This window comes from Dioszegia hungarica, assembly GCF_025882075.1.
Source record: "Dioszegia hungarica strain PDD-24b-2 chromosome Unknown MKK02contig_8, whole genome shotgun sequence".
NCBI classification, from domain to species: domain Eukaryota; kingdom Fungi; phylum Basidiomycota; class Tremellomycetes; order Tremellales; family Bulleribasidiaceae; genus Dioszegia; species Dioszegia hungarica.
In genome coordinates this window covers 4,572,740-4,597,524 of record NW_026515770.1, presented here as the reverse complement: position 1 = coordinate 4,597,524, position 24,785 = coordinate 4,572,740, and the positions used below count along the sequence as shown (strand labels likewise).

The 24,785-nt window shown below is 56.8% G+C and overlaps 10 protein-coding genes across 10 annotated transcripts; 6 read left to right on the top strand and 4 right to left on the bottom strand.

Annotated features, from left to right (window-relative positions):
- Positions 1 to 2,032: 2,032 nt before the first annotated feature.
- Positions 2,033 to 4,041, top strand: MKK02DRAFT_25727 (putative pre-rRNA processing protein; the record flags this gene model as incomplete). The annotated part of the gene is made up of 7 exons (XM_053087083.1): positions 2,033 to 2,151; positions 2,202 to 2,398; positions 2,447 to 2,715; positions 2,766 to 3,242; positions 3,289 to 3,636; positions 3,676 to 3,849; positions 3,898 to 4,041. The coding sequence occupies 7 exons, from the start codon at positions 2,033 to 2,035 to the stop codon at positions 4,039 to 4,041; spliced, it is 1,728 nt and encodes a 575-aa protein (XP_052946576.1).
- Positions 4,042 to 4,898: 857 nt separating this feature from the next.
- On the top strand, positions 4,899 to 6,206 carry MKK02DRAFT_26583 (uncharacterized protein; the record flags this gene model as incomplete). The annotated part of the gene is made up of 2 exons (XM_053087220.1): positions 4,899 to 5,517; positions 5,791 to 6,206. The coding sequence occupies 2 exons, from the start codon at positions 4,899 to 4,901 to the stop codon at positions 6,204 to 6,206; spliced, it is 1,035 nt and encodes a 344-aa protein (XP_052946575.1).
- Positions 6,207 to 6,777: 571 nt separating this feature from the next.
- MKK02DRAFT_45504 (Phospholipase/carboxylesterase/thioesterase) lies at positions 6,778 to 7,946 on the top strand (the record flags this gene model as incomplete). The annotated part of the gene is made up of 6 exons (XM_053093453.1): positions 6,778 to 6,849; positions 6,960 to 6,975; positions 7,070 to 7,171; positions 7,273 to 7,547; positions 7,608 to 7,683; positions 7,774 to 7,946. The coding sequence occupies 6 exons, from the start codon at positions 6,778 to 6,780 to the stop codon at positions 7,944 to 7,946; spliced, it is 714 nt and encodes a 237-aa protein (XP_052946574.1).
- A 352-nt stretch (positions 7,947 to 8,298) lies between these two features.
- Positions 8,299 to 9,417, top strand: MKK02DRAFT_45503 (acyl-protein thioesterase-1; the record flags this gene model as incomplete). Its single annotated transcript, XM_053093452.1, has 6 exons — positions 8,299 to 8,370; positions 8,429 to 8,444; positions 8,554 to 8,655; positions 8,729 to 9,003; positions 9,107 to 9,182; positions 9,245 to 9,417. The coding sequence occupies 6 exons, from the start codon at positions 8,299 to 8,301 to the stop codon at positions 9,415 to 9,417; spliced, it is 714 nt and encodes a 237-aa protein (XP_052946573.1).
- A 374-nt stretch (positions 9,418 to 9,791) lies between these two features.
- Positions 9,792 to 11,134, bottom strand: MKK02DRAFT_45502 (uncharacterized protein; the record flags this gene model as incomplete). Its single annotated transcript, XM_053093451.1, has 7 exons — positions 9,792 to 10,324; positions 10,372 to 10,393; positions 10,440 to 10,510; positions 10,743 to 10,898; positions 10,950 to 10,989; positions 11,049 to 11,069; positions 11,117 to 11,134. 7 exons carry the CDS (start codon positions 11,132 to 11,134, stop codon positions 9,792 to 9,794), a joined length of 861 nt encoding a protein of 286 aa, XP_052946572.1.
- Positions 11,135 to 11,514: 380 nt separating this feature from the next.
- On the top strand, positions 11,515 to 13,512 carry MKK02DRAFT_45501 (putative Septin ring protein; the record flags this gene model as incomplete). The annotated part of the gene is made up of 10 exons (XM_053093450.1): positions 11,515 to 11,834; positions 11,937 to 11,968; positions 12,020 to 12,148; positions 12,215 to 12,296; positions 12,358 to 12,492; positions 12,551 to 12,668; positions 12,716 to 12,814; positions 12,867 to 13,135; positions 13,188 to 13,434; positions 13,483 to 13,512. The coding sequence occupies 10 exons, from the start codon at positions 11,515 to 11,517 to the stop codon at positions 13,510 to 13,512; spliced, it is 1,461 nt and encodes a 486-aa protein (XP_052946571.1).
- Positions 13,513 to 13,725: 213 nt separating this feature from the next.
- Positions 13,726 to 15,108, bottom strand: MKK02DRAFT_26758 (cyclophilin-like domain-containing protein; the record flags this gene model as incomplete). The annotated part of the gene is made up of 6 exons (XM_053087253.1): positions 13,726 to 14,170; positions 14,219 to 14,307; positions 14,355 to 14,678; positions 14,730 to 14,799; positions 14,853 to 14,953; positions 15,016 to 15,108. 6 exons carry the CDS (start codon positions 15,106 to 15,108, stop codon positions 13,726 to 13,728), a joined length of 1,122 nt encoding a protein of 373 aa, XP_052946570.1.
- A 249-nt stretch (positions 15,109 to 15,357) lies between these two features.
- MKK02DRAFT_45499 (histidine phosphatase superfamily) lies at positions 15,358 to 16,597 on the top strand (the record flags this gene model as incomplete). Its single annotated transcript, XM_053093449.1, has 9 exons — positions 15,358 to 15,439; positions 15,508 to 15,539; positions 15,593 to 15,674; positions 15,790 to 15,863; positions 15,919 to 16,058; positions 16,110 to 16,203; positions 16,258 to 16,404; positions 16,455 to 16,497; positions 16,548 to 16,597. The coding sequence occupies 9 exons, from the start codon at positions 15,358 to 15,360 to the stop codon at positions 16,595 to 16,597; spliced, it is 744 nt and encodes a 247-aa protein (XP_052946569.1).
- Positions 16,598 to 16,669: 72 nt separating this feature from the next.
- On the bottom strand, positions 16,670 to 20,733 carry MKK02DRAFT_24628 (topoisomerase 1-associated factor 1; the record flags this gene model as incomplete). The annotated part of the gene is made up of 16 exons (XM_053086912.1): positions 16,670 to 17,391; positions 17,438 to 17,542; positions 17,593 to 17,743; positions 17,794 to 18,177; positions 18,228 to 18,374; positions 18,421 to 18,825; positions 18,869 to 18,919; positions 18,965 to 19,233; positions 19,275 to 19,365; positions 19,415 to 19,519; positions 19,570 to 19,686; positions 19,730 to 19,900; positions 19,949 to 20,072; positions 20,122 to 20,198; positions 20,245 to 20,366; positions 20,415 to 20,733. 16 exons carry the CDS (start codon positions 20,731 to 20,733, stop codon positions 16,670 to 16,672), a joined length of 3,360 nt encoding a protein of 1,119 aa, XP_052946568.1.
- An 876-nt stretch (positions 20,734 to 21,609) lies between these two features.
- MKK02DRAFT_24923 (putative tRNA processing endoribonuclease) lies at positions 21,610 to 24,776 on the bottom strand (the record flags this gene model as incomplete). Its single annotated transcript, XM_053086954.1, has 10 exons — positions 21,610 to 21,988; positions 22,038 to 22,193; positions 22,239 to 22,373; positions 22,426 to 22,486; positions 22,568 to 22,748; positions 22,795 to 23,469; positions 23,522 to 23,719; positions 23,767 to 24,358; positions 24,404 to 24,506; positions 24,554 to 24,776. The coding sequence occupies 10 exons, from the start codon at positions 24,774 to 24,776 to the stop codon at positions 21,610 to 21,612; spliced, it is 2,703 nt and encodes a 900-aa protein (XP_052946567.1).
- Between the last annotated feature and the right edge of the window lie 9 nt (positions 24,777 to 24,785).

The following is a 24,785-nucleotide window of genomic DNA, read 5'->3' as shown; positions in this document are numbered from 1 at the left end:
GGTCCACGCGAGCAGAGTATCTATGGGCCTAGTAGCGCTGACTTTCCTGATATCAGGCTAAACCTCCCCAGCTGTATACATGTCCCTCACCCCCGCATACCAGGCACACCGCCAATCCCCTCAGATTTCCCCCTCGGTACTGTCCCGGCCCGACCTGATGTGCCAGCATATCCGTTGCCCTGCAGCCGCCTCCCTCTTACCACCCCACGGCGCATGCCGGACAAACAGCACCGTCTGCAGTCGCCGCCCACCGGCTCGATTCGAGAATCGGCTGGGGAAAGGCCAAACTTGTCTTCATTGACAATGCGGGTCGCCGCCGGTCGAAGCTGGGCGGCGAACGAGCTCTGGGTGGTCCTCGACTCGGGTATGAGGGCGTGTGTAGGGGCGGAGCCCCCGCCGCCGATACTGCTGAGGGCGCCCGATGCGGTGAGGTCGGTCCGGGAGATTATGGCTGTCGAGCAGGAGATAATAGTTATCGATATCGAACGCTGCCGTCTGCTGCCGCCCCATCGGGTGAGCCCCGACACGGACAAGTTCTTCCCGATCTCGCGAAGCAGCTTAGTCTAGTCAGCCTATGCTCTGCCCTCATACGTCCAGCGGACTGGAGCGCCGGTCACATTTCCGATTCGCTCCACCTCGTTTTCGACAGCATTGGCACGTCACGCCCGTAATTGGGCCGTTAAGGTGCGACAGGGCTGATAACCGTGCGGAGGAAAGCGTAGTGATCGCGAGTACAGAAGTGCCGGTCCCGAGGAGTTCATGGAATATCGAACACAGCCTCATAAGGTCGATGGAGGGAGGAAGGAACGGGTGACGGGGTCGCGCACGTATTGGTTCTAGTCCGGAGAATGCCCGCCGTAGATTGAGGCGATAGCGACGGTTTCGAGTGCCGACATCATTGTAAGACGTATACTGTTGAGCGATTCGAGGGCTTTGTCGGAGTTCCTGCTCCTGCCAGCACTCGCACCGGATCCGTCTCCTCTTCCCCTCCTCGGTCGTTCCTCACCGCGCCCACGCATCACCCTTGCACGCTTTACAACGTTTCTCCCGTGCGTCCGCCCGATAATCGTCACTGCTGAGCTGCACGATGCTCATGCGCGTCGGCTCCAGTCCGTGATCCCTGTACACCAGCATCCCAGCCTCAAGGACTTGGTTAAGTTGAAACGCCCGGTCGGTTCCTGCTGAAGCTCTCTTTTGTATTTGTGCACTTCGTCCAAGATGACTTCGGTGTGAAAGAGGGGTCGGCAGATCTCCTCGGCAGTCTACACAGTCAGCTTTCGGCCAGAAACGAGGCGAAAACGGCATCACTGTCATGATCGACGCGCATGCACGCTACAAGATGAGGTTGACAAGTCGCAGATGTGGGCGGCGCCGCCCGGAGGAACACGGGAGTAGTAGCCCCGGAGCAGGCAGGAACGAGCTGGAGGGGGGCCGTCGGCCCGACCGGATCGAGCACGTTGTTCTGGTCGTCGAGGAGTGTAGACAGCAGCTTAGCAGCAACTCGTATGGTACGCCTTGAATGAGGTAGCAGATGTGAGAGTCAACGTAGCTCCCGAAAGAGATTCAAGAGGAACGAAACGTGAGGCACATCAGCGCGGACGCGTATGTGATCAGTGTATCAGCCTGCGTTCGACGCTGTATCAGTGATGCCTCCTTTTAGCACGGCACCTTCAGCCGATCCCGGGCATGTTTGTGATTAGCGCCAGATCAGGCCCCCACGGCCCCCACGCTGATATACGGACACCCGCTGATGGACATCGCAGAGTCATCGCAGTAGAGGAGATGACGTGGATTTCCGACAAGCCTTATCAAAATCTCAAGATTTTCGGGACGAGAGCAGCAGGACGACCAGCCTGATCTGCATCATTGCTACACTCATCGCATACAATCTCCTCCTACACACATCATCGTCCATCTACAGAGGCCATCTACAAAGGAACCGAGCTGTACATCCGCTCAAAAATCAGCGAGCACTTCGGAACCCTCGAAGCCATTCCATCTACTCACCCCACCCCGCCAAGAAACTTCCGCCATGCTCGTCCTCGCCGAGACCGCTATTGGATTTGTCGTGTTCAAGCTGAGCAGTGATGCCAAGATTGACAACAAGGATCTGTGGAAGGAGTTCGAGACGCCCGAGAAGGCCAATAAGGCGTAAGTTTAGCTGTTCAAGCTTGACATCAGGGGCAAAGGCTGATCTTCAGCTTGAAGGTGCAGGCGATTCAGCGATTCACATCGACTGCGTCGGCCGTGGAGGATCTGGCGGCGGTACAGGATGGGAGATTGACGGATGGATTGAGCAAGTTCTTGGTAGATGCTGTAGGAGGCGGTGCGGATGGGGACAAGAAGAAGAAGAAGTCCAAATTGGAAGAGATGCTCGTTGTTTCAGAGCCCAAGCTTGGTGAGCGACCCTTGTGCCTAGCAGTCAAGAATCTGAGCTGACTTATAGCCTCGACTATCCAAAAGACCCTCTCCATCCCCGTTCTTTCCGACTCGACCACCCAGGACCTGTACCGTGGTATCCGCCAACAGCTCGCCTCGTTGCTGGGCGGTATCGACCAAAAAGACCTCAACACCATGTCCCTCGGTCTCGGTCACTCTATGTCCCGGTTTAAGCTCAAATTCTCGACAGACAAGGTGGATACTATGGTCATTCAGGCCATTGCGCTGCTGGATGATTTGGACAAGGAGATCAACATCTATTCCATGCGTGTCAAGGTGAGCTACTTGCTTTTGACAGACGGATACCGGGAGTAGCTGACAAGTAGGAATGGTACGGTTGGCACTTCCCCGAAATGGGCAAGATCATCGTCGACAACCAAGCCTACGCCCGCGTCGTCAAAGCCATGGGCTTCCGTACCAACGCCGTCAACACCTCTTTCGACCTCATCCTCCCCGAAGACCTCGAGGCGACCCTCAAGGCCGCCGCCGAGTTGTCTATGGGTACCGAAATTTCGGACACGGACATGACACACATCCACTCCCTCTGCGACCAGGTGATCTCCATCTCGGAATACCGCACCCAGCTCTCAGAGTACCTCCGGAACCGGATGCAGGCGATCGCACCGAACCTTACGGCGCTGGTCGGTGATCTCGTGGGTGCGCGGTTGATCAGCCACGCCGGGAGCTTGATGAACCTCGCCAAGCACCCGGCTTCGACGGTGCAGATTCTCGGAGCGGAGAAGGCGTTGTTCAGGGCGCTGAAGACAAAGCACGATACTCCCAAGTATGGTCTGATCTACCACGTGAGCTCTCCCCAGTATGAGTTGGTGGCAATAAGCTGACTCTCAGGCATCACTCGTTGGCCAAGCACCACAAAAGCTCAAGGGTAAAATGGCCCGAATGGTCGCTACCAAGGCCGCCCTTTCCATCCGTATCGACGCCCTTTCCGACGCCGACTCGCGTTCCGACGCCGCCGCGGCCGAGGTAGGCGTGACCAACCGCGTCAAGCTCGAATCCAGATTACGCGCCCTCGAGCACCGTGCGGGCATCCAGTCCGTCCGGCGCGTCACCACCGGTACCGCCCGCCCTACACCCCGCTGGGAAATGAACGGCGCTGGCGCCACAAACGGGTACAATAACGCCAACGACTCGGTCAAGCTGGAGAATGGCGTGAGGGAGATGCTGCCTACTCAGCCGGTGGAGGCTGTACAGGCTGCGGTGCAGGCGGTTGTGGAGGTCAAGGAGGAGAAGAAGCGGGAGAAGGAGGAAAGGAGAAAGGAGAAGAAGGAGAAGCGAAAGTCTGTGGGACCTGTAGTGGATATTGGGGATGTGAGCATGGGTGGGGATGATGAGGAGAAGCCAGGAGAGACCAAGGAGGAGCGCAAGGCCAGGAAGGAGGCCAAGAAGGCTGTAAGTGTCAACATATCTCAGATATGAGCTCAGAGCTGATCGCTCTAGGCCAAGGCGGCAAAGAAGTCGGCAGAGGGCGCAGCAGCAGCGCCTACACCAGAAGTCAAGGAGAAGTCTTCCAAGAAGCGGTCAGCGGAAGATGGGGACGCTGACCGGAAAAAGAAGAAGAAGCGCGAGTCGACGACCGCCTAGTGTGGCTCTTTGATTTCCGTTTTCTATTTCTTTTGGCTTGTATCATCTTGTGGCGCTACTATATTCTGCTGGCATTGAGACGTCTGTATGCATGCTTGGATCGTACTGGACTGGCGGCGACGATCTCTTGCGACGAAAGCATAAATCTGACCTGCGCTCGCGACGATGCAGGTCGTCATGTTGTCTGCTGTGTTGCCGCGACGACGACGTGTACACGCACCGACGACGAAAGTTCCCACCAACGACGAACAACCCGCGCCGCCACGGGATTTAGCGGGGTTATGGTCGACCAGCTTTGCGGGGATTTCGGAATCAAAACAACTCTGAAACCTCTTTCAGGGACTGGAGCCAAACAAGGGTCTCTCACCGGATGGTTGAAGTCACTTTTCAGTCTGTGCTCAAACAACCCCTTAGCAAACGCTTACCTATAGCATCTCCTCTATACTCTCTACCTGCATACACCCTACACGCCGACAGCTCGCCTTACTCGGTCGACACCCACACTCGTTCATCCCGCTACCGACAACTCACGCGTAAACAAGGCGGAAAACATCCCCCTCGTTACCTTTCCTTCCTCCCCGTTCGCACTCCTTTGAGTTCGTTCCTCCTCGTCTAATCGATATCGATTGCAAGACAGACTAGCATCTGTCCATCTATATACTCGTCCAAAACAACACAGCATCTACGCGATGAAGGCGGTCTTTGGAACTCTGGCTCTGGCGGCTCTGGTTAGCGCGCAACAGGTGAGGTATATTCCTTGGCGACAGGGGGGTGGCGATGCTGGAGTTGAGAGGAGAGGCGGTGGGCGGTCAATGTGCAAAGCGGAGGAAGGATGCGGAAAGATGGACGAGGAAATGATGAACGCGGAGAGAGACATCTCCAAAGCAAGGACCCAGCTGAGACCACAGGCCAATATCACCCTCATCCCCTCTGGCATCTCCAACGATTGCAACACCCTCCTCCAAGCCATCAACAGCGATGCTGCCCTTACCTCCTGCGTCCAGCCCCTCATCACCGCCACGGCGTCCTTCAACCCTCTATCCGGCGCCAACCTCTCGACATCAGACATCAACTGGTCCCTTGCCAGCATGTGCAAGGCCAACACGGGGTGCTCGGACTCGGTCATCCGGACCTGGTTGTCAAGGTTCTACGCCTCGTGCTCGGCGGAACTCACCAACCCTACCACCTACAACGCCCAAGTACGGGAGCTGTACGACATCCTGTACGTCGTCAACCCGCTCAAGGGCGCGGTGTGCTCGATCGACTCGGCGAACCAGCAGTACTGCGTGAACCAGGTCATTGGCGTCGGGAAGAACTCTACGGGTCCGAGCGCGAACAAGGGGGCAGGATCGGCGGTATCGGGGAGTGTGTCGGGTAGCGCTACGCCTACGCCAGGTGTGGCTGCGTCCGTGGCGTCTGCTGCGTCCGCGGGATCGTCGCTCGGGGCTGCTATCAGCTCCGAGTCGGCCTCGCTCGGTGCGTCGCTTGCGGCGTCGGCTTCTGCCGCGTCCGCCTCTGCTTCGGCGGCTGGCAGCGCCTCCATCTCTGCCTCCTCGGGCTCCGCGTCCGCTTCGTCCGCATCAGCGTCGGCGTCCGCCAGCGGATCCGCCGTCCCGGCTACCAATGCCCTTTTTGCCAACTTTGCCTCGACCTGGTCCCCCGTCCAGTTCGCCGCGGACAACCTGTACATCGCGTACTCGTCTGCCTCCCAGCTGTCCCGCCGGATGATCGACCTCCTCCCGCGCCAAGACGCCGGCTCGTCCCAGGCCACCCTCGCAACCGTCATCACCCCCAACGCGACCACTTACCGGTCCACCAACCTCCCCTTCCTCTTCCTCCAGCCCTCCTTCAACGCCGACCGTCTCTGCACACCCTGCACCCGCGAGATTATGGTCGCGTACATCAAGTGGGAGACGGCCGTGCCTTATGCGCTCGGTCTCGCCCAGTCCCCTATCCTCGGCGGACAAATGGACCTCTGGCAGTCGATCGACCAGACTTGCGGATCGACCTACGTCGCTGCCATCAATGCTCAGGTCGGGCAGTTTGTCGGTATCTCCAACTCGTCCAGCTCGGCCAGGTCGGTCTTGGCCGCGCCGGGTGGCGGGATCGGGTCGGCTGTGTTCGGCGCGGCGGTCCTAGCGGGTCTTGCGGCGTACATGGTCTAGACGGTGGAGGGATGCATTGCAGTGGGGAGGGTGATGGATTTATCTTTTTGCCAGATATGGGGGGGAAGAGGATGGGGAGTAGGAGAAGGGACAGAGGGGACGATTCTCGGTATCATACTTCGTCAGGACACTTCGTGACTACTGTCCCTCCATTATAGGCACTGTATAGATATTTCACCTTCACCACAGTTTTCGGATCTTCACTTGCTCTTTCTTCTTTCTTTGCGAGCGTAGGGCATAGATGCGGTGAATTCTGCCGGTGCTTTGGTGGTCCGCAGCTTTGCTGGAAGTCTTTGAAGCGATGCAAGCCCGGCACACAGCCACCGCCTCAACCGCAGATATAAAGTCGTGCCAACTCCACATTCCTCGTCTTCGCACTTCTCCACCATCCCGCAATCGTCCAAACCACTCGCCCATCATACCGCGCCTACCCTCGTCTCAGCTCCTGTGGATCCTCCTGGTCCCCCTTGTACTACTATTCATCTACTTTGAGCCTCTCCCGCTCCTACCTCAACAGACGTCGTCTTCGAGACCCAGCTTACCCACTTCTGTTCAGTCAAAGGCGGACGAGATGGCTGCTACGCTCAAGCACCTCAAGGTGAACCCTAAAGAAGCTCATCAGAGCACTGTGATTTTCTTACATGTGAGCTGCACGATCTCTCTCCGTCGCTACCCACGCGCTGGTTCTGTTCTTGCCTGCTTTGAAGGATACTCCTCTGCTGCGTGGGCTGGACTGTCAAGCTGATCTATCAGGGACTCGGCGATAGTGGTCAGTCATCCTGACTCTCTACTTAAATGCCATTAGAGGCTACCCGCCAGCTCAGGCTCTAGCTCCTGCCCTGGACGCCCCGCTCACATCGCAGGTCACGGCTGGCTGCCCGTCGCCAAGATGCTCTGGTCTTCTTTTCCCAATACAAAATGGATTCTGCCCCATGCCCCTTCCATGCCTGTCACACTGAACGGCGGTATGTTCCTGCCTCTCTATCATCATCTCTGTTTCTATCCCTCACGCTTCCTATCAGCGCCCCGGCGCCGTCGTCGTCGTGAAGATGTAGCTGATCTCCAGGCATGTCCATGCCAGCCTGGTTCGACTTGCACAACCTCTCCAACCTCACCGACTCATCGTACGACGACGAGCGCGGCCTCCTCGCGTCCGTCGCGGCGGTCGACCAGCTCGTGCAGGCCGAAGTGGACGCTGGGATCCCAGAGCACAAGGTCATTGTCGGCGGGTTCAGCCAGGGCGGGGCGGTGGCGGCGTTGAGCGGGCTGACGGGGGGAAGGGCGCTGGGCGGGGTCGTGGTGCTTAGTAGTTGGGTGGTGTTGAGTCACAAGATACAGGAGGTGAGTCTGGGCTTGGGTAGGGGTTGGGGAAGAGACTAAAGTGCTGTACTGACTGGATAGATGACTAAAGCCGGGGCTAAGGATATACCGATGTTCTGGGGACATGGGAGGGAGGACCCCGTGGTACAATATCAGTGTAAGTCGATTCCCCTGCCTCCGTCTCCCCCTCCTACGTGCTGGACCTGTGGCGTATCGATAGCTCAAACGCGCCTCGCTGACACCACAGACGGCGCCAAGTCTGTCGAGCTGCTAGGCAAGCTCGGCTTCCCTTCTGTACCCAAGGGCAGAACCTTTGCTCGCCCCGGACTCCGGTTCGAGAGTTATAACGGTATGGGCCACTCGAGCTCGCCGGAAGAGATTGAAGATCTGAAGAAGTGGTTGATGGAGGCGTTGAAGTAGATCTAGAGTGTGGTTTAGCGACCAGCACAAGGACAGCAGTATGATGTGATTGTGTAGATCCACTGCAGGGGAGTCTTGCCGTATAATTGCGAACGGCTGGTTTCTGCGGGCTCTTCTGGGACCATGCCTGTGATTGCGCACCCAATCTATTGCGCTCGGCTCTTTCAATCTGCCTTTGTACCTAGCAGCGCCGTGGGCGTAAAGTGACCCAGTGCCCTCAGTCATCCATGTCCGAGATCAATATCAGTAGAAATCAGCTACACATTCCTCGCTCTTTCACACCTCATCCCACTAACTCTACTGACCCGAATACCCCGTTTAACACTCTCATTCCCACGACAGCGGCTCAGTGATGGCTGCTACATTAGCGCATATATCTGTGGCGCCTAAGGCTGCTCATAAGAGCACCGTGATATTCCTGCATGTGCGTGCAATTCCTGCACCCAATTTTTTGGACTCGTCTCAGTCTGACTGATGCGCAGGGACTGGGTGATAGCGGTAAGCGCTGACCTAACTCCTTCTTTGATTTGACAGCGAGCTCCGTCCGCGTGAAGCGGGAAGGGCTCCAGATGGTTTGCGCTCTGCTTGACTGGTACTGACCAAGCAGGCCACGGCTGGCTGCCGGTCTTCCAGCGATTCGGCACCCTGCTGCCGCATACCAAGTTCATCCTGCCTCACGCCTCCGAGCGTCCCATCACGCGACATCGAGGTGGGTCCTGGGTTTCTCGGGGTGCAGCCTTTCTGAACCCTGAATGAATCTCTGGATACTGACATAATTCCAGGCGCAGTCCTGCCCGCATGGTTCGACATGCGTGACTACGCAAACGTCTCCAATTCGCAGATAGACGACGAGCCCGGTCTTCGAGCCACCTCCGCCCAAGTGGACAAGCTCATCCAGGCCGAAGTGGACGCTGGGGTCCCGGAGAATGAGATTGTACTGGGTGGATATAGCCAGGGAGGGGCTGTGGCGTCTTGGTATGGCGTGACGAGCGGGAGGGGGCTGGGTGGGGTGGTGGTATTGAGCAGTTGGCTGCCTCTGAGCCATAAAGTACGGGAGGTCAGTCTTTTGGCAAATTGAAGGGCCCCCTTGCCTTACTTGCGAATCTGCGGAGAGTTATCCAATGTATGCCCTGTAATTGGGCGATGAGCTGACTGGACAGGAAGCCAAAGCGACCGCAAAGGATGTCCCTGTGTTCTGGGGACACGGCGAAGCGGACCCGATAGTAGCGTATCAGAGTACGTGGTCTCCCTTCCTATCGGCACGACCAGCGGATCCCTCGGGCTGATTATTGCTCCAGATGCGGTCAAGTCCGTGGAGATCCTCAAGGAGCTCGGACTCCCTTCTGTACCGCCAGGCGAAGCATTCGCGAGGCCCGGAGTCAGATTTGAGAGTTATCCAGGAATGGAGCACACGACGTGCGCGAAGGAAATTGAGGATCTGGCAGGGTGGCTCAAGGAGGCGCTGCCATAGACAGCATTACTAGCTATGTCAAGTATCGAGTAGACGAAAATTCACGCTGACGCTGTCCGTCCTCGCTCCGAGCTCGCGTACGTGTGGCGCACAGGCGGTACAAGCACCAGTGGACGCCCCTTGCAGTGGGTGTTAGATGGTGCTATTGTCTCAGCCAATACGATGCTCATGAGGCTCGGTCAGCGGTCATGTCAGCTCTCCACTGTGGAAACAAGAGATGATCATGAGACGGCAGAGTGTCACATACAGCATCGCGTACATGCTCAGTAACCACCCGCAAGCACTGGGGCGATCTTCTCTCGCCTGCCGTTTTTGTTCTACAATCTCAGCCTCCGCCGAGGCTCCCGATAACCTGCCCCGTAGGCCCAAACCGCTCATGCCTCCTGCGCCACCCCATTCGCCCCAGGTACCGCCTCCTCCACCCCATCCTGTCCCTCCGGTATCAGCCCCTCCGCCAGCATCCTCTCCAACCTCCTGACCTCATCCGCCGTCTGCGCCCTCGTCAGCGCCTCGACGACCCGCCGTTTTTCTTCCGGCGTCATCAATCGTCCCTTCCCGCCCTTGATCGCCTGACCCGACTTTTGCGCCGCCGCAAACGCCGACGGTGCAGCCGCCGTCACTGCCGCCGTGGCGGATACAGTCGATGTTGAGAGCTGCAATGCCAGGGCGTTGGGACCGGCAGTTATGGGGTCTATAAATGTCTCGTTGGCCGTTTTTCGCTCAGCATCTTTTATGCGGGTGTAGTCGAGGGTGTGGAGTTGGCCCTTGGCGGCCTTGTAGATGGTGTAATGCCGGTAGTGGGGAAGGTCGGCGACGGGATTGGAGGAGAGGGCGAGGTGGCGCAGGTGGACGAGGTGTTCAAGGGGGGCGAGGGTGGAGAGGGCGGCGATGAGGTTGTGGGAGAGGACTGAAATGTCAGCTGATCATCATTCGCGAGCCCTCATTGCGACTGACCTAGCGTGACTATGTGGGGGATCTATGGGTCAGCTTAGGGCGCAGGAGGTTAGTGCATTCTAACTCACGCTTTGTGGTAATGATGGCGAGATGGAGGAGATCTGATTCTGTGCCGCATGTAATTGGCGTAATCTCGGCGCTGGATAATCAGCATGCCATCCTATATCTAAATCTTGGCCGCCCCAGCCTTATCCGACGAACCAGATCCCTTCTCAGCTTCCGCTTATCCCCCGGCCGTCTCGCTCCCATGATTCCTTGTCATCCTCCTGATCTCGCGCCTGCACGGCACAATCCGCCCTGGATCTCCCCCAACTTCTCCTGCCTCTTCCTTTTCCTTGAGCACCATCCCCATGTCGGATGCCACGCGCAACATTCGTCGATTTCTTCTTTCCCCCAGCCGAAAGCAAGTGAGCAAAACTCGCCTAATGGGATGTTCCCCAGCACCGTTATCGAGTTATCCGTCAGGTTGAGGGTATCATATGTCCCCTGATGTGACGCCAAGTTCTCTATCACTGGTATTTGCAGTCCTACCGGGTCAGCTGTTATCCTCATCAACATCAGGAGACCATACAGCTTACCTCGCAATTCCAGCTCTCTTTCCTTCAGCGCGTTCAAATGCTTGACCGTTCAGCATGGCCATCCACATGGGGAGAGGGGTCAGTAGAGGTAAGACTAACGGATGATCGCTGGGACACGAACTGAAAGTTGTCAACAGAGAACTCGATGTTGAGGTGGAGGTGCTCACTTCAGGTGTGAGACGCATTTTGGCTAATTCGAGCTAACTCTTTCAGGGTAAGTCTGAGTTGCGGATCCAAACGGTGGCGTCGTGGTAGCTCTTCGTTGCCTTTTTGGAGATGCTTGTATAGGACGTGTTAGCGATAAGGTGTATAAGGTATTGAGGTGACGCTGAGCGCAGAGCCAGAACGCGCGCGCGCGGAGTTATCTCACTATTTCCGGATGTGGCAGCTGTGTTTTGGCCATTACCCCTTGGATGTTTCAGATTGATTCCGCTAATCACTAATTAGAGTTGGTTACGTTGGAACGCGCGCGCTTCGCATCCCCATTCCTCAACGTTATTCACAGCTTGCCTTCGCATAGCCTATCCAACCCCTTTTTATTACCTTCCTCTTACTCCTACCCAACATGTCAGACGGGTACTACGAGCAGCGACAGTCAAACGGGCACGGCACGTCCGCCGGTCCACCCCTTGGCGCTCCTATCGATCACTACCAGCATTCCCAGGACACAAGCGCACGGTCCATCACGCCTCATACGGGCGAGCGAGACGTCAAGCCCGAGGCGCACCAGCTGGGGATGAGCGGAAACAGTAATGGATCTGCGAACCACGCAGGAGCGGGGGGTGCGGGCGGTGCGGCGGCGGCAGCACAATTGGCGAGAAAGAAGTTGGCGAGTTGGGTGGGGTTCAGTAATTTGCCAAACCAGGTTCACAGGAAGAGCGTTCGGTGAGTTGCAGAATTATGCTGGTGCGAGAGAAGGGTCGACGACCTTATGATGGCTGCCTTATCAGGCGCCCATGCCCTAGTGGATCTTAGCTGATACATCAGGCGCGGGTTCCAGTTCGTCGCCATGGTAGTCGGTGCGTCACTCAACCTCCCTTTCGCAGAAGGTCCGAGCTGATATACTGCAGGCGAATCAGGACTCGGCAAGTCGACGCTCATCAATACTCTCTTTGAGACGCGGCTATACCAGCCCAAGGCGATCCCGCAGCCTGGACAGGATAGAGGCAAGACTGTGCAGATTGAGAGCATCTCAGCGGGTATGTCATTCAGCTCCTTGGCCTTCGGCGATCTCTAATCTATCGAGCCGGAGCTGATCAAAGCAGAGATCGAGGAGAACAACGTGAGGCTGAAGTTGACTGTGGTGGATACTCCAGGTTTCGGTGACTTTGTCAACAACGATGAGTGGTGAGCTTCCACGCAGATGAAGCAGCGGTCTTGGGTGCGCCCGCAAAGCTGACACTGCCAGCTGGAAACCCATCGTCGACAACATTGAGGCCCGATTCGACGCCTACCTCGAGCAGGAGAACCGAGTGAACAGGAACAAGCTGGTCGATAACCGTGTCCACGCGTGTATCTACTTTATCCAACCTACCGGGCACTCGTGAGTTAGCCGGAAGTTTACGTTGGTTGTCAATGAACCGGGCAAGCTCATACATCAGGCTCAAGCCGATCGATGTTGAGTTCATGCGCCGACTCCACACCAAAGTCAACCTTATTCCGGTGATTGCCAAGGCGGACACGTTGACGGACGAGGAGGTAGCGCTGTTCAAGGAGCGGGTGAGCTGACGGTCCCACAGAATTGTGCGGTAAAGCTGACACCTGAGATCTTGAACGATGTCGCCCACCACAACATTCGGATCTTCCGGCCACCCCAGTACGAAAATGAGGACGAAGAGACCGTGCAGGAGAACGAGGAAATCATGGTGAGATGTCGGGGACATTGTGAAGTCTTTGCGAGCCGCAGCTGACCATCAGTCCAAAGTCCCCTTTGCAGTGGTCGGCTCCGACTCTATTGTGCGCACCAACGACGGCCGCGAAGTCCGAGGTCGGGCCTACCCCTGGGGCGCGATCGAGGTGGACAATGAGGCGCATTGCGACTTTGTCAAGCTCCGTCAGATGCTGGTTCGGACGCACATGGAGGAACTGCGCGAGCACACCAATGACGTGTTGTACGAGGATTATCGGTCCGAAAAGCTCCGAGGGATGGGGGTGAACCAGGATGAGAGCGTTTTCAAGGAGACCAAGTGAGCTAGATATTCCGCCTTGTCGAACAGTGGCAGTAGCTGACGTTTGTAGCCCCGCGGCCAAGCAGCAAGAAGAGCGCGCGCACCAAGAAACCAAGCTGGCCAAGATGGAAGCCGAGATGAAGATGGTCTTCCAGCAAAAAGTGCAAGAGAAGGAATCCAAGCTCAAGCAGTCGGAAGAGGAGCTGTATGCGCGTCACCGGGAGATGAAGGAGGCGCTGGAGAAGCAGCGGTTGGAGCTCGAGGACAAGCGGAGGAGGTTGGAGAGTGGGCGGCCGTTGACGCCGGAGAAGGGCACTGTGAGTTGCTGTTCTCGCTGTGGTGAGAATTGAGCTGATATCGTGTAGCAGAAGAAGAGGTTTGGGATTGGAAAGTAGATGGGAAGTGCGGATCATCATGAGGGGTAATGTGGGTCTTGACGTTTGAGGTGCTGTATGGATGCATTGTGTAGGTTCCAAGTACTTTTTCTTTGGCGCTCATTCGCGAACGGAAGATCTTGAGGAGACGAGCGCCTGCCTAATTGTTCATCCCCGTCTCGCCATAATCCCCTAGCATCTTGGTCTGCATTCTATGCTCTATGCTTCTACTATCTATCCAAACATCTTGGCGTACGCCTTCTTCTCCCTCTCCTTCCTCTCCTTCCGCCTCACTTCCACCTCCTTCAAAGCCCGCTGCACCCCTGCATCACCGGGGACAAGCCCACTCGCCTCCCTCAAATCCTTCTCGGCCGCCTCGTCGTCCTTCACCTGCACCTTGCCCAGTGCGCGGCGATACAGCGCCTTGCCCCGTTCCTCCTTGGTCAGGTCCGGCACGCTCAGCGCGCGCGTCGCGAGCGAGACCGCCAGCGAGCCAGCGGGCGGGTTGCACTTGAGCGCGGAGAGGGAGGCGTTGGTCAGGAGTGGGAAGCGGGTGTTGCGGTAGGACGCGACGAGGGGGGCGGGGGCGTCATCAGGAAGGACAGGGTGGGTGTCAAGGTATCGGAGGGCTTTTTGGTATTTGTCCAGCGCGAGGGCGTATTGGCCGGCTTTGAACTCTCTGCGCCGAGTGAGCTTGATCCAAGGTAATACAGCAGATCTAGCTCACCTGGTACCAATCTCCTTGAGTTTGGTAGCGACCTGCAGAGCCTCTTCAGGCTTCTCAGCGTCAATACGCTCCTCATCGACCGGGTAATCCTATTTATCAGCTTCATACCCCACGCTTCAGAATACTGTAAGCTCACCTCATAAAGATCCTCCCCATCAACATTCGCCATTGCCATCTTGTTGGCTTCCTCCTCCTTCTTGACATCCTCCTCCGACAGCACGCCCGCAGCGGCAATCGTGACCGCCTCCCTAGGCTTATCATTATCCGTCGGGAGCGCCTCGATACGGCGCACGAGACCGCGGTTGGAGCGGACTTGACCAAACACGACGTGCTTCCCGTCCAGGTGGTCAGTGGGGACCGTGGTGATGAAGAATTGAGAGCCGTTGGTGTTGGGCCCGGCGTTGGCCATGGAGAGTAACATGGGCTTGGTGTGTTTTACGGGAAAGCCTTCATCTTCGAACTGAAGTGTCAGCTACGACTCGGTCACGGGGCCATGAAAGAGGCAGCGAACCTTCTCGCCGTAGATTGATTCTCCGCCCGTTCCATCGCCCTTCGTAAAATCTCCACCCTGGAGCATGAATCTAAATATCAGCTTGAGCGTTCCGTTGTGGGTCCGGAGCTTCGGTCAACTGACCCCTTTATACACCGGTGAAACCCCGAGCCGGCATAAGCCAGCTTGACCCCGCTCGCATTGACCTTGTCTCCGATACAAAGCTGCTTGAAGTTCTCCGTGGTCTGCAAGGCATCAGCTGGCTGTCTCTCATCGCCTGCGTAGCCGAAACGTGCAGTAGACATACCTTGGGAAGGAGCTCGTCGTACAGCTCAAAGGTGATCCGACCGGCTGGCTGAGCGCCAATCGTAATATCGAAATAGCAGATGGTTCGCGACATCCTTGAATGGCTGTGTGGGTGGGCTTGTAGACAGGTCAATTAGATGAAGAATGAAGGCAAAGAGACAACGGTTTGCGAAATTAGCACCTTCGCTTGATCCACCTCCACATTCCTTTCCGACGGAACCTGATAGGTGTGGAGACCCCGCACCGCCCGTTTGCCGGTTCGCAACCGACCACGACAAGGACCACGACTCCACGACACCCTCTTCACACGCACCGCCAGCCCGAGGCATATACAGATAGAACCATGTCCGACCATATCGCCCTCGCTGAGAATCTCACCCAGCCCGTCAAGAGGCGGATGCCACGGGTCTACCTCGTCCGCCACGGTGAGCTTGCAGCTCTCGTGGCTCGTCATCCTCTAGGACGACGGGGGAGCTAAGCTGACGGGGTACAGGCGAGACTGAGTGGTCTTTGAATGGCAGGCATGTGAGATAGCCACGCATTCACCACCTTGCTGTGAAGTTCATCTGACCAGACAGACCGGTGTATCTGACATCCCGCTCACCGAGAATGGGGAGAAGACGGTCAAGGAGATGGGACCCAAGATGATGGGAGCTGGCAGTAAGTCTCACATTCCCAGAAGCAGCAGCAGAGGACGGCCTTCGAGGTGGAACATGCTATGACGGCCGCCCGCAAGCCCATTGGGGCAATATGGCCGCCGAGCTGATTCCGCCAGAGCTGATCGACCCCACCCACCTCCGTCACATCTTCGTCTCCCCGCGCAAACGCGCTCAGCGGACCGCAGAGCTCGTACGTCGCTCTTCCTCCGTCGTGCATCCTGGTTACTGTTTCTGACTTGAGTTAGCTCTTCGGTGACAATAAACCCGACAAGATTAACATGTCCACCGAGCCCGAAGTGGGAGAGTGGGACTACGGAGCGTACGAAGGCAAACTGACCAAGGACATCAGGAAGGAGAAGCCGAACTGGGACATCTGGACAGATGGGTGCGCCGCATTCTTCGATTTTACTTGCGGGGATATAAGCTGACTTTCAAGCTGCCCGGCTGGCGAGACGCCCGGAGAGAGTCCACAGCAGATGTCGGACCGGGTCGATCGGGTCATCGCCAGGGTCCGGGCAATCCACGCTGCGGTAAGCCCCTCTCCGCCGATTAGGACCGCGGACATTCTTGCTGATGGTGCGTAGGCCGAGGAGTGCGCGTCGAAACCTGAAGACATCGATCACTCGGACGTCATCATCTTCTCGCATGGTCATTTCTCCCGCTGCTTTATTGCCAGGTGGTGCAACTTCCCCATCTCGGCGGGGTACCACTTTGCATCTGATGCTGGAGGGGTGAGCTGGCCTTCCTGATTCGAGGGAGTGATGTAGCTGACGTATTCCAGCTCGCTGTATTGGGCTACCAGCACATGACGCTCAAGGAGCCATGTAAGTTCCGTAGAAGCTCTCTTAGGCGCCGAACGAGCTTACAATCACAGCGCTCATGGGTCTCAACTGGTACTCTGAAGACTCGCTCGCCAGGCGATAAATCTACTCTGCCCTTGTCATGCATTGCATACAGGATAAGATGTGTAGATACAAGAAAGATACTTCTGACCTTCTAAGACGACTCATCCTCAGATTCTACAAACCGCTTCGACTTTCCGTTCGTCCGGACTTGCGTTTTAGCAGGACTCTGCGCCTCCTCGTCCGAACTCGGCGCTGGTCCAGGCGAACTCGACGGCGCAGCCTCGCTAGACTTCCGCTTCCGCGCCACCGGCTCCGTTGACCCATCATCCGACTCCGACGCGACAGCACTCGCCGCTCTCCGCGTCTGTGGAGACTCCTCTCTCACCTCGTCCTCATCCTCCTCTTCGACTGGCTCCTTCTTCCCCTTCTTTTTGCCCTTCCCCTTTCCCTGCTCTTTCCGCTTCCGCTTCTTCGTCCCCGTCTTCAACATCGCCCCTCCCCCACCCCCGTGCTTACTCGCCAGCGCCTCCATCTCCGCCCGGAGCTCCTTTTCTTTCTGGAAGAACGCGGCATCCGCAGCCTCATCATCGTCCGAATCTTCAATCATCGCCGCTGATTTATAGATTTGCGTCTCGGCCTGTTTACGCTTCCGAGCGGGCTTCGGCTTGCGTGGCCGCGCGTTCCCATCGCTGTCGACGTCGTCTTCGTCCTCGTCAGCGGCGCGGGCGCGACGCTTCCTGACACGGCGGATGACATTCTTGGGGTCGATCTCGAGCGAGGGTGGGGCGTTGAGATATTGCTCGAGTGCACCTTTCGAAGCGGAAAGGTTGGAGGGAGGGATGGAGGCGGGGATGAACCATTTCTGGTCGACGACTGCTATATCAGCTGACATACACTTGGGTATATCACTCTGACTCACTGTTCTCTTCGTCTGTCATTTCGAACGAAACCAGCTTCAACATCAACCGGAACTGGGCGTTCGACAAGACCGCCGCTTTCCGCTCATCGGTATCCGCATCAAGGTCTGGATACATCAGCAAGATCTCTAGAGGTAAGCCTGCTTGACAGACTCACCGTGCCGCGTGAACTTCTCCAAAGCCTCTTCGCTTGGTCCACCGAACTTCCTGACTGCATCCGGATCATCCTCCATCTCGGTTGGTCGTAATGGCTCGCCATCGGTACTGAGGACGATCTCTTCCCTCGCCGCCAGCGCCACGGATATGACCTGGACCATCAGCTTATTGAAGCCCCGCCAAGGAGAGACTTAAAGCTCACATCAATGACCCACTCCACCAACTGCTCATCCCCATTCTCCACCAGCATGCTCACAATCACGCTCATCTGATCCCCCCAGCTCAATTTCTTGTTCTTGACAAACTCCAAATCAGCCATACCGCCCTTCTTGCCTTTACCGCCACCCCCGCGACCGCCCTTACCGCCGCCAGCGTCGCCATCGCTCGCGTACCCGCTGATGGCTTGCCATTTCCCGCGCGACTTGGGCTGAATGGCTTCGACAATGACGAACGGGTCTTCTTGGATGCGCTTGAAGAATTTGCGCAGGACAAAGGTGATTATTTGGGTGAGATCGCGAGAAGATTCGGAGTTCGGGAGGGAGGCCTTGACGTCCAGGATACGGCGGAAGAGGTGTAGCGTTGACACCTATCTGTCAGCTGAGATCCGCTTACTGTTCTGAAGTCTCCAAGACTCACCTTAAAGTACAGCCCCTCTCCCTTTGCTTTGACGACTTGGCGGTGCATGAGGCCGACCACCCGCTTCATCTGATCTGGATCGTCAAAGTCCTTGAAGCGGGCCAGATACGACAGGAGCGTATTTGTGACTCCCTCTTGTGCGAATTTCTACTCCATCAGCTACCAGACAAAAAGACCACACGACCTTGCTTACCTGTTCGAATGCAGTAAACGTGAACTGATGTTCCGCATAACTCGGCAGATCCTTGTCCCCCTCCATCACCCCCGCCACCTCCTCCTCATCCACATACTCCTCCGGCACCTCCTTGCCCGCCTCTGTCGCATCTTCTTTCCGTTTCCGCACCGCCCGTCTCGCCTTCTTTTTGCGGACATACATGAACCCCTTGTTCTTGCTATACTTTTCCAGCATCCTCAGAAGGACATAGGCAAAGTGAACCACCGAGTCGAGGTACGCGATCGACTGGTCCTTGTATTGCGCCATGACGGTGAGTGCCGAGTCGAGGATATCGTAGTTGTAGTAGATGGAGTTTTGGAGGATCTCGGCTGCTTCGGCGTCCGAAGCGTCCGAGGAGGTGGACATGGCGTCAATGAGGAGGAGCTGAGGGTCAGCGCGTACGCAGCCGGCTCGTGATGCTGCTCACTATTTGGGTGAAGCAGTTCAGACACGCCTGGAGTTCGGTCCATGCGGGAGGCTATCAGGTCAGCGCTATCCTCACCTATTTGGATTGCTGACTCACCGTCTCCTCCATGGTCGTCCTCAATCGACTGAACACCCATTTCACACTGTCCATCTCCGCCATCACAATCGCATAGCCCAGCAACATCTCATCTTCGTCTTCTGCCCTCCCCTTCCCCTTTCCAGTCTCCCGCTCCTTGGCCTGCTTGTCCCGGACGAGCATAAGGTACTCCATAAAGAAGCGCGAGAGGTAGAAAGTCCGGGTATTATCGGTATCACGGATCTTGGAGCGTTCCATCCGGATGTCCTTGAGTATGGAGGTGAAGAAGACTGGATATCAGCTACGATCATGCGGAGGGGAAGTAATGTACCATTGAAGCAGGATTCGATGAAGGAGACGGAAAACTCTTGCAGGACGCGCAGGGCTTCCGGACTTAGGTCGGCGAATCGAGATAGATCATCCTTCGCAAGTCAGCTTAGTCTCGCGATGTCAGATTCTTCAGATACTTACTGCCTTTTTCACTTTGCCCGCTCGCTTCTTCTTGCCCTGATCTAGCAGACTTCCAGGATCGAAGTTAATCGCGTTCTGCCGATGAAGGACAAGCTTCTGATCACCCTGCCACAAGTTAGCTTGCGAGAGGGCTTTTTCACGATCAAAGGGCTCACCGCTCGGACAGCGACAGTGGTACCGAAACGCGAATGCCTCGTCATCCCCTGCCGACTCTTCATCGATTTCTGCCGAGTTTCGAGATCCAGCAGATTGGCCAGCTTGTGCATGGGGGCCTATTCGTCAGATCTTTCTTTGCAGACCTGAATGAAGACTCACCCGGTCCTGATCCTGGATCAGGTCTTTTGGCTTGACAGACCGAAAGATCAGGTGAAGGATGTCAAGTACGAGCACATTGCAGTTGTTGAAGTCGGACTTGTCGGCGCAGCTTGCTACCGTGAGGAAGAGCTTGAAGTAGGTCAGGGCGTCGAGCTGTAGGATGAGAGTAGACTGGTCGAGTGAGCTATGAGGTACAAGATTGGACTTGCGAGGACTGACCTGTAAATGGGCGAGCTCCTCCTTCTCCCCTGTGGCTGTGCCTTCTGCGACGGTATCCCGGATGGACAGGAGATTCCGGACGATATGCAGACCGAGGGAGATGACTTGCTCGTCCTTCTCCGTTCTGGATTGTCAGCTTGCTGATACTGCCAATGAAGCACAGGATAACCCACTTCCGCTGTTCAGCTAAGCTTGGGAGGATGAGCGCGAGAAGTGAGCGTAGTGGCCGGTCGTTGTATAGCAGTTGCGCCTGCTAGGTCAGCATAGTCTTATGCTGATATATGAGCTAGACTAACCTTGTACTCCACTTGAGCGCGCAGTAGGGTCGCATAGTCCGTCACCGCGTCTGGCTCATCCGCCATCTCCTTCAACTCCGCCTGCACATCGATAGGCCATGTCAGAGCAGCAATGAGATCGCCTAAGCCATGATCAGCTGCTGTATCTCTATGACCACAGCCAGACTCACAAGCTACCAGCGAGACCTTCCGTCCCCACTCTCCTCTATCCACGCACTCCATCAACAGCGCAATCAACTCCTTCATAAGCCCCGCTTTCGCCATACACCTCGCAACCGTCCGCTCATCATCCGAATCGTCTTTCCGCCATAATCGCTTCAAGTCCTTCAAGACAGCCAGCACCGAGTCACCCGGTCGGTACACCATCTCCCTCCCATCTGAGCCATCTGTGGCGTCCACGAGTTCGTAACCTCCCACGGCGTTGACGAGGGATTGTACGGCGGGCATGAAGATGGCGAAGCGGTTGGAGATCGAGTCCGGCTCGTCCATGATGGACTCGATCTCTATTGGGTCGTCCCCCGACATATAGCCTGGTTCTGGCGTGGCCATCTTGATCGATGATGGGGCAACTGTGAGAGTAGCTAGGTGATTAGATTAGGAGAAGTGTTAGCAGACAGTCTTCGCCGAAATCTCTCGGACGCGACGCGATTTGGAGTTACGGCACGACGCGCGGGGTTGCCCCAATCTGAAACAAGTTGAAACGTCTGCAGGCCGAACAGTTATGCGAGAGCTCTCCCGGACCCTCCGTCTTGCGTCAACAAGAAGCTGCATCTAGAGATGTGGGGCAAAATTGATACAAGATAATCTACATAGGTCTCGTCCATGATACATCATACGTCCCCCTCCCCCGCCACTTGCTCCGGCTCCTCGGTGTTTCCCTCCGCAGCCACTTCCGCCCCATCCCGCATGTCGATATCGCCAATAGCGTCGGTGAGACCGCTACTGGCATCATCGACACCATCAGCAGGAATAGATACATCGCCATCCGCCCCACTGATACCGTTCCGATGGTCATCATCATCTAGCCGGCCAGCTTTTCCCCGACCTGTCCGCGGATCGTTGAGATTTCGGGCACTGCTTCCTCCCTCAGTCATTTCCACTCCGACTGCGGGTAGGCTACTGGGGGCTTTCTGAGCTTCCCGCGCTTCGTAGTTCGCCTTCCTCTGCTTGCCTCCTAGGCGATATGGACGAGGAGGCGAGCGCGAGCGCGAGGTCTGATCCGTCTTCTGGAGCTTCTGGCTACTGCCTGCAGAGTCTTCCGTTTCACCCATCGCGTCGGTAGGGAGGATGGGCGATTTCCGTTTCTTATTCTGCCGCCCATGCCCGTCTGCCTGCTATAAGAGTCAGCTAAGTACGACCTATCGACTAAAACGGAGAGATTAGACTCACGTTCTGCTCTTTCCTTCCCTTTCCCTTGCCCTTGACCGCTGCCCCGCCCTTAGCGGCCACTTCCGACGCCGAAACATTCGTATCTTTCGCCACTGCAGCCTCGGCTCCATCGCCCTCCTCTTCCTCCTCGGGGAACAGCAACGAGATCGGCTCCATGTAGTGTGCCATCTTCCACATGTCCGAGACCTTGATAGACATCAGGTCGAACGATATCGATACGACTGGCTCGATGTTGCCGCCGTCCGAGCCAGAGCCAGAGGAAGGCGAGCGAGGTACGGCGGATGGAGTGGGGAGTTTCGGTACTTTGGGATATCGCTGGGAGAAGTGATTGAGGAGGATATGGCGGGCGCGCATACTAAGCCGAGTCAGCTCGCATACTTCATCGACATCTGGGATCGACCTACTCTTTACCGACTTTGATAGCCTGACTGAAGGTACTGTGACCCTTCCTGTAAGCCATCTCTGGCTTGTCGTCCTCAAGCGTCGCTTCATGGATGAGCAGCGTAGCCCCGTATCCCGCCTTGACGAGATTGTCACATGGCGTGGTATCTCCGGAGTACCTGCTTCGTCAGCTCCCCACCACAACTTTGTAAAGCACAACCTACACAACCTTCCACCCTGATTTGTGCTTCAGCACCAGCCCATTCGCGTGTCCCCGATGGGCCACCTGCGGTACATGGAGCGACTCGAGGTCGAGATTCTCCAGAAGTTGCTCGACGGTATTGTAAATATAGTTATTGCTACAGCGCATGAGCACAAGCTCTAACCCAGGCCAGGTTATACGGAACTTACAATGCGTCGGAATTGCCATAGCTGTCAACCGGCGGCCATCGACGGACACCATTGGCAAGATCTTCCTGTCCGTTGGCATACGGCGCCCCAGCAAATCTTTCATGCATGGCCGCATACTCCGGTGAGGATGGCCCGTGCAAACCAGGCGGAGAGCGTTCTGCGCTTTTTTGTCGAAAGACAGGACGGGTGAACTTCGGGCCCTCCAAGAACAGCACGTTCGCCAGTGCCTCGTCCGAAGCGGGTCGTTGCCACGAGGCAGATTCCTGCATGTGCAGCGCTATGCTTCGAGGACCGAGCACGTACAACGGGGTCGTGATACCATGCTGACAATATCAGCTTATAATCGCTAGACGCCATGCGGAAACTCACCTTGAACCTGTCCTCCAATATACTATGCAGGCCCAGATGATGATCTGCGTGCATGTGACTGATGAAGATCATCTTGAGCTCGGCGTACAGCTCTCGCATCCCTTGAGGACCGTACCGCCGCCGCATTTGGCCAAGCGTCCCCTCGCCGCAGTCCAGCAGAATAGAGCCGGCCTGGCCGGCGCGCAGGTTCGGTATACTGAGCATCGTGGCCGATACGTTCCGGTACTTGGAGGGAAGAGCACTACCGGTGCCGAGAGTGGTGATCGTGATGTCGGACCCGACGGGCGGAGGGGTACTCGAAGAGTTCGCATCCCGGGCTGCTGCACCGTCGCGAACGGCCGATATAGCCCTCAGCCTTGCGGTTTGGACCTCGCCGGGCTTCTGGGTGATGCTAACCCGACACCCGGCGTGCGCGTACTGCTTAGTAGGCGGTGGCTCATCCTTGTCGTGGTTGGGTAACAGCTCCAGGACTCCGGGAGGGTGCATGCGGACCTGATGGTTGGGCAGAAGAATCGAAGTCGCCGGCGGGAGAGGTGACTGCTCGTATAGATTTGGGTCGTGGTCCTGCACCCAAGGGAAGATGAGGGAGTCAATGAGCCCCAAGTCGAGGCTCAGCCAAGCGGCTGAGCGGAAGTACGCATCATTCGAGTAGACCTCGTGGTTGGCAAGGAAATGCTGTCCATGTCAGCGAAATGCAGATTATCCTGAAGGTCTTCCAAGGACACACCTGCGTCGTGGGGCCGAAGGAAGCCATCCACGATTGGTACCCGGGGTCTCTCCAGACAGCAGAGATCACCCGGTGAACCATCATATGTACCCGTCTGCCCTCTGGTGTCCCGGCTGCCGCCGCCTGATACGGTGTGAAAGCGGTCGACTCCAATAGACTAGGAAGGTTCGCAGGCGAGCACGAGATGACGATCAGGACCTTCGTCGTCAGCTGAGTCCTCCTTCGGCACGACCAGTGACCCTCACGGCTCCAGGATGACCGCCAACCAAGCAGTCTGCCGGCCGTACGATGCGCTTTCCGCCTTCCGCATTGGGATCGTCCACCTCGATCTCCTCCCCTTTCACCAGCCTCCCCCTTATAGGCCCGGCAGGCACGCCCAGCTCGTTCGCCCGCTTGACGTCAAACTTCCCTCGCACAGGCGGCGGTTGCAGGATGTACACCATTTCCGTCGCCTGCTCTTCCGCGGTGGGCAGGGGGAGCGGGAACTTTGACTCGGGCCAGCTGGCCGAGAAGGTTCCATCTGGACGAACGAATGGACCCGGTGGCTGATCGAGCCGATCTGTGCGGCGAGACCGGTCAAACATGTGATCAACGATGAGATCGCGCCATGCCTCCAGCTCCGGACGAGGCAGGGCAGCCGGCCGAGTGACAGAAAAGTCAGGCCGTAACGTGTGCATGTCGATGGAAGCTTCGTCTACCGGCCGCGGGGACGAGCGGAGAGCTGGAGGGACGAGGGACACCGCCTTGACGTTGACATTGGGGGACTGAAACATTTCGGTGACGTCGTGCGGGGTCTTGCCTATTGGCATCGAGCGGGGGTTGACCTTGAAGTCAGCACTATATAATCAGCTAAGTTCTCAACCGCATAACAGATGTGCTCACCGCATGACAGAAGATCGGAACGTTCCCAAGAAGTGCGATGTATCCGGTGGTCCAACCACGCTGATCTCTGATATCCCACCGTCCGCAGCGGTCATCAAGACACCTGCATTTGTTAGCTAGTGTCCAGCCTCTGTAAAGCTGATAGCTCACCTGGCAGTCCCATCCTAGTCCTATTCTCCGCATTAGACAAGAAAATCGCCTCCACCCCCTTCAATCCCAGCTTCTTCTGGGTATACGCCCTCTGTGTCCCCTCCCCACACCCAAACATGTACCGGGCATTATCGAACGAGACATGCAGGGTCAAGTCCGTATCCGGTCCCGGCGCCGATACGCAGCGTACATGCCAGTTCGGACTGTAATTCTCGGTCGGCATGATGCTGAT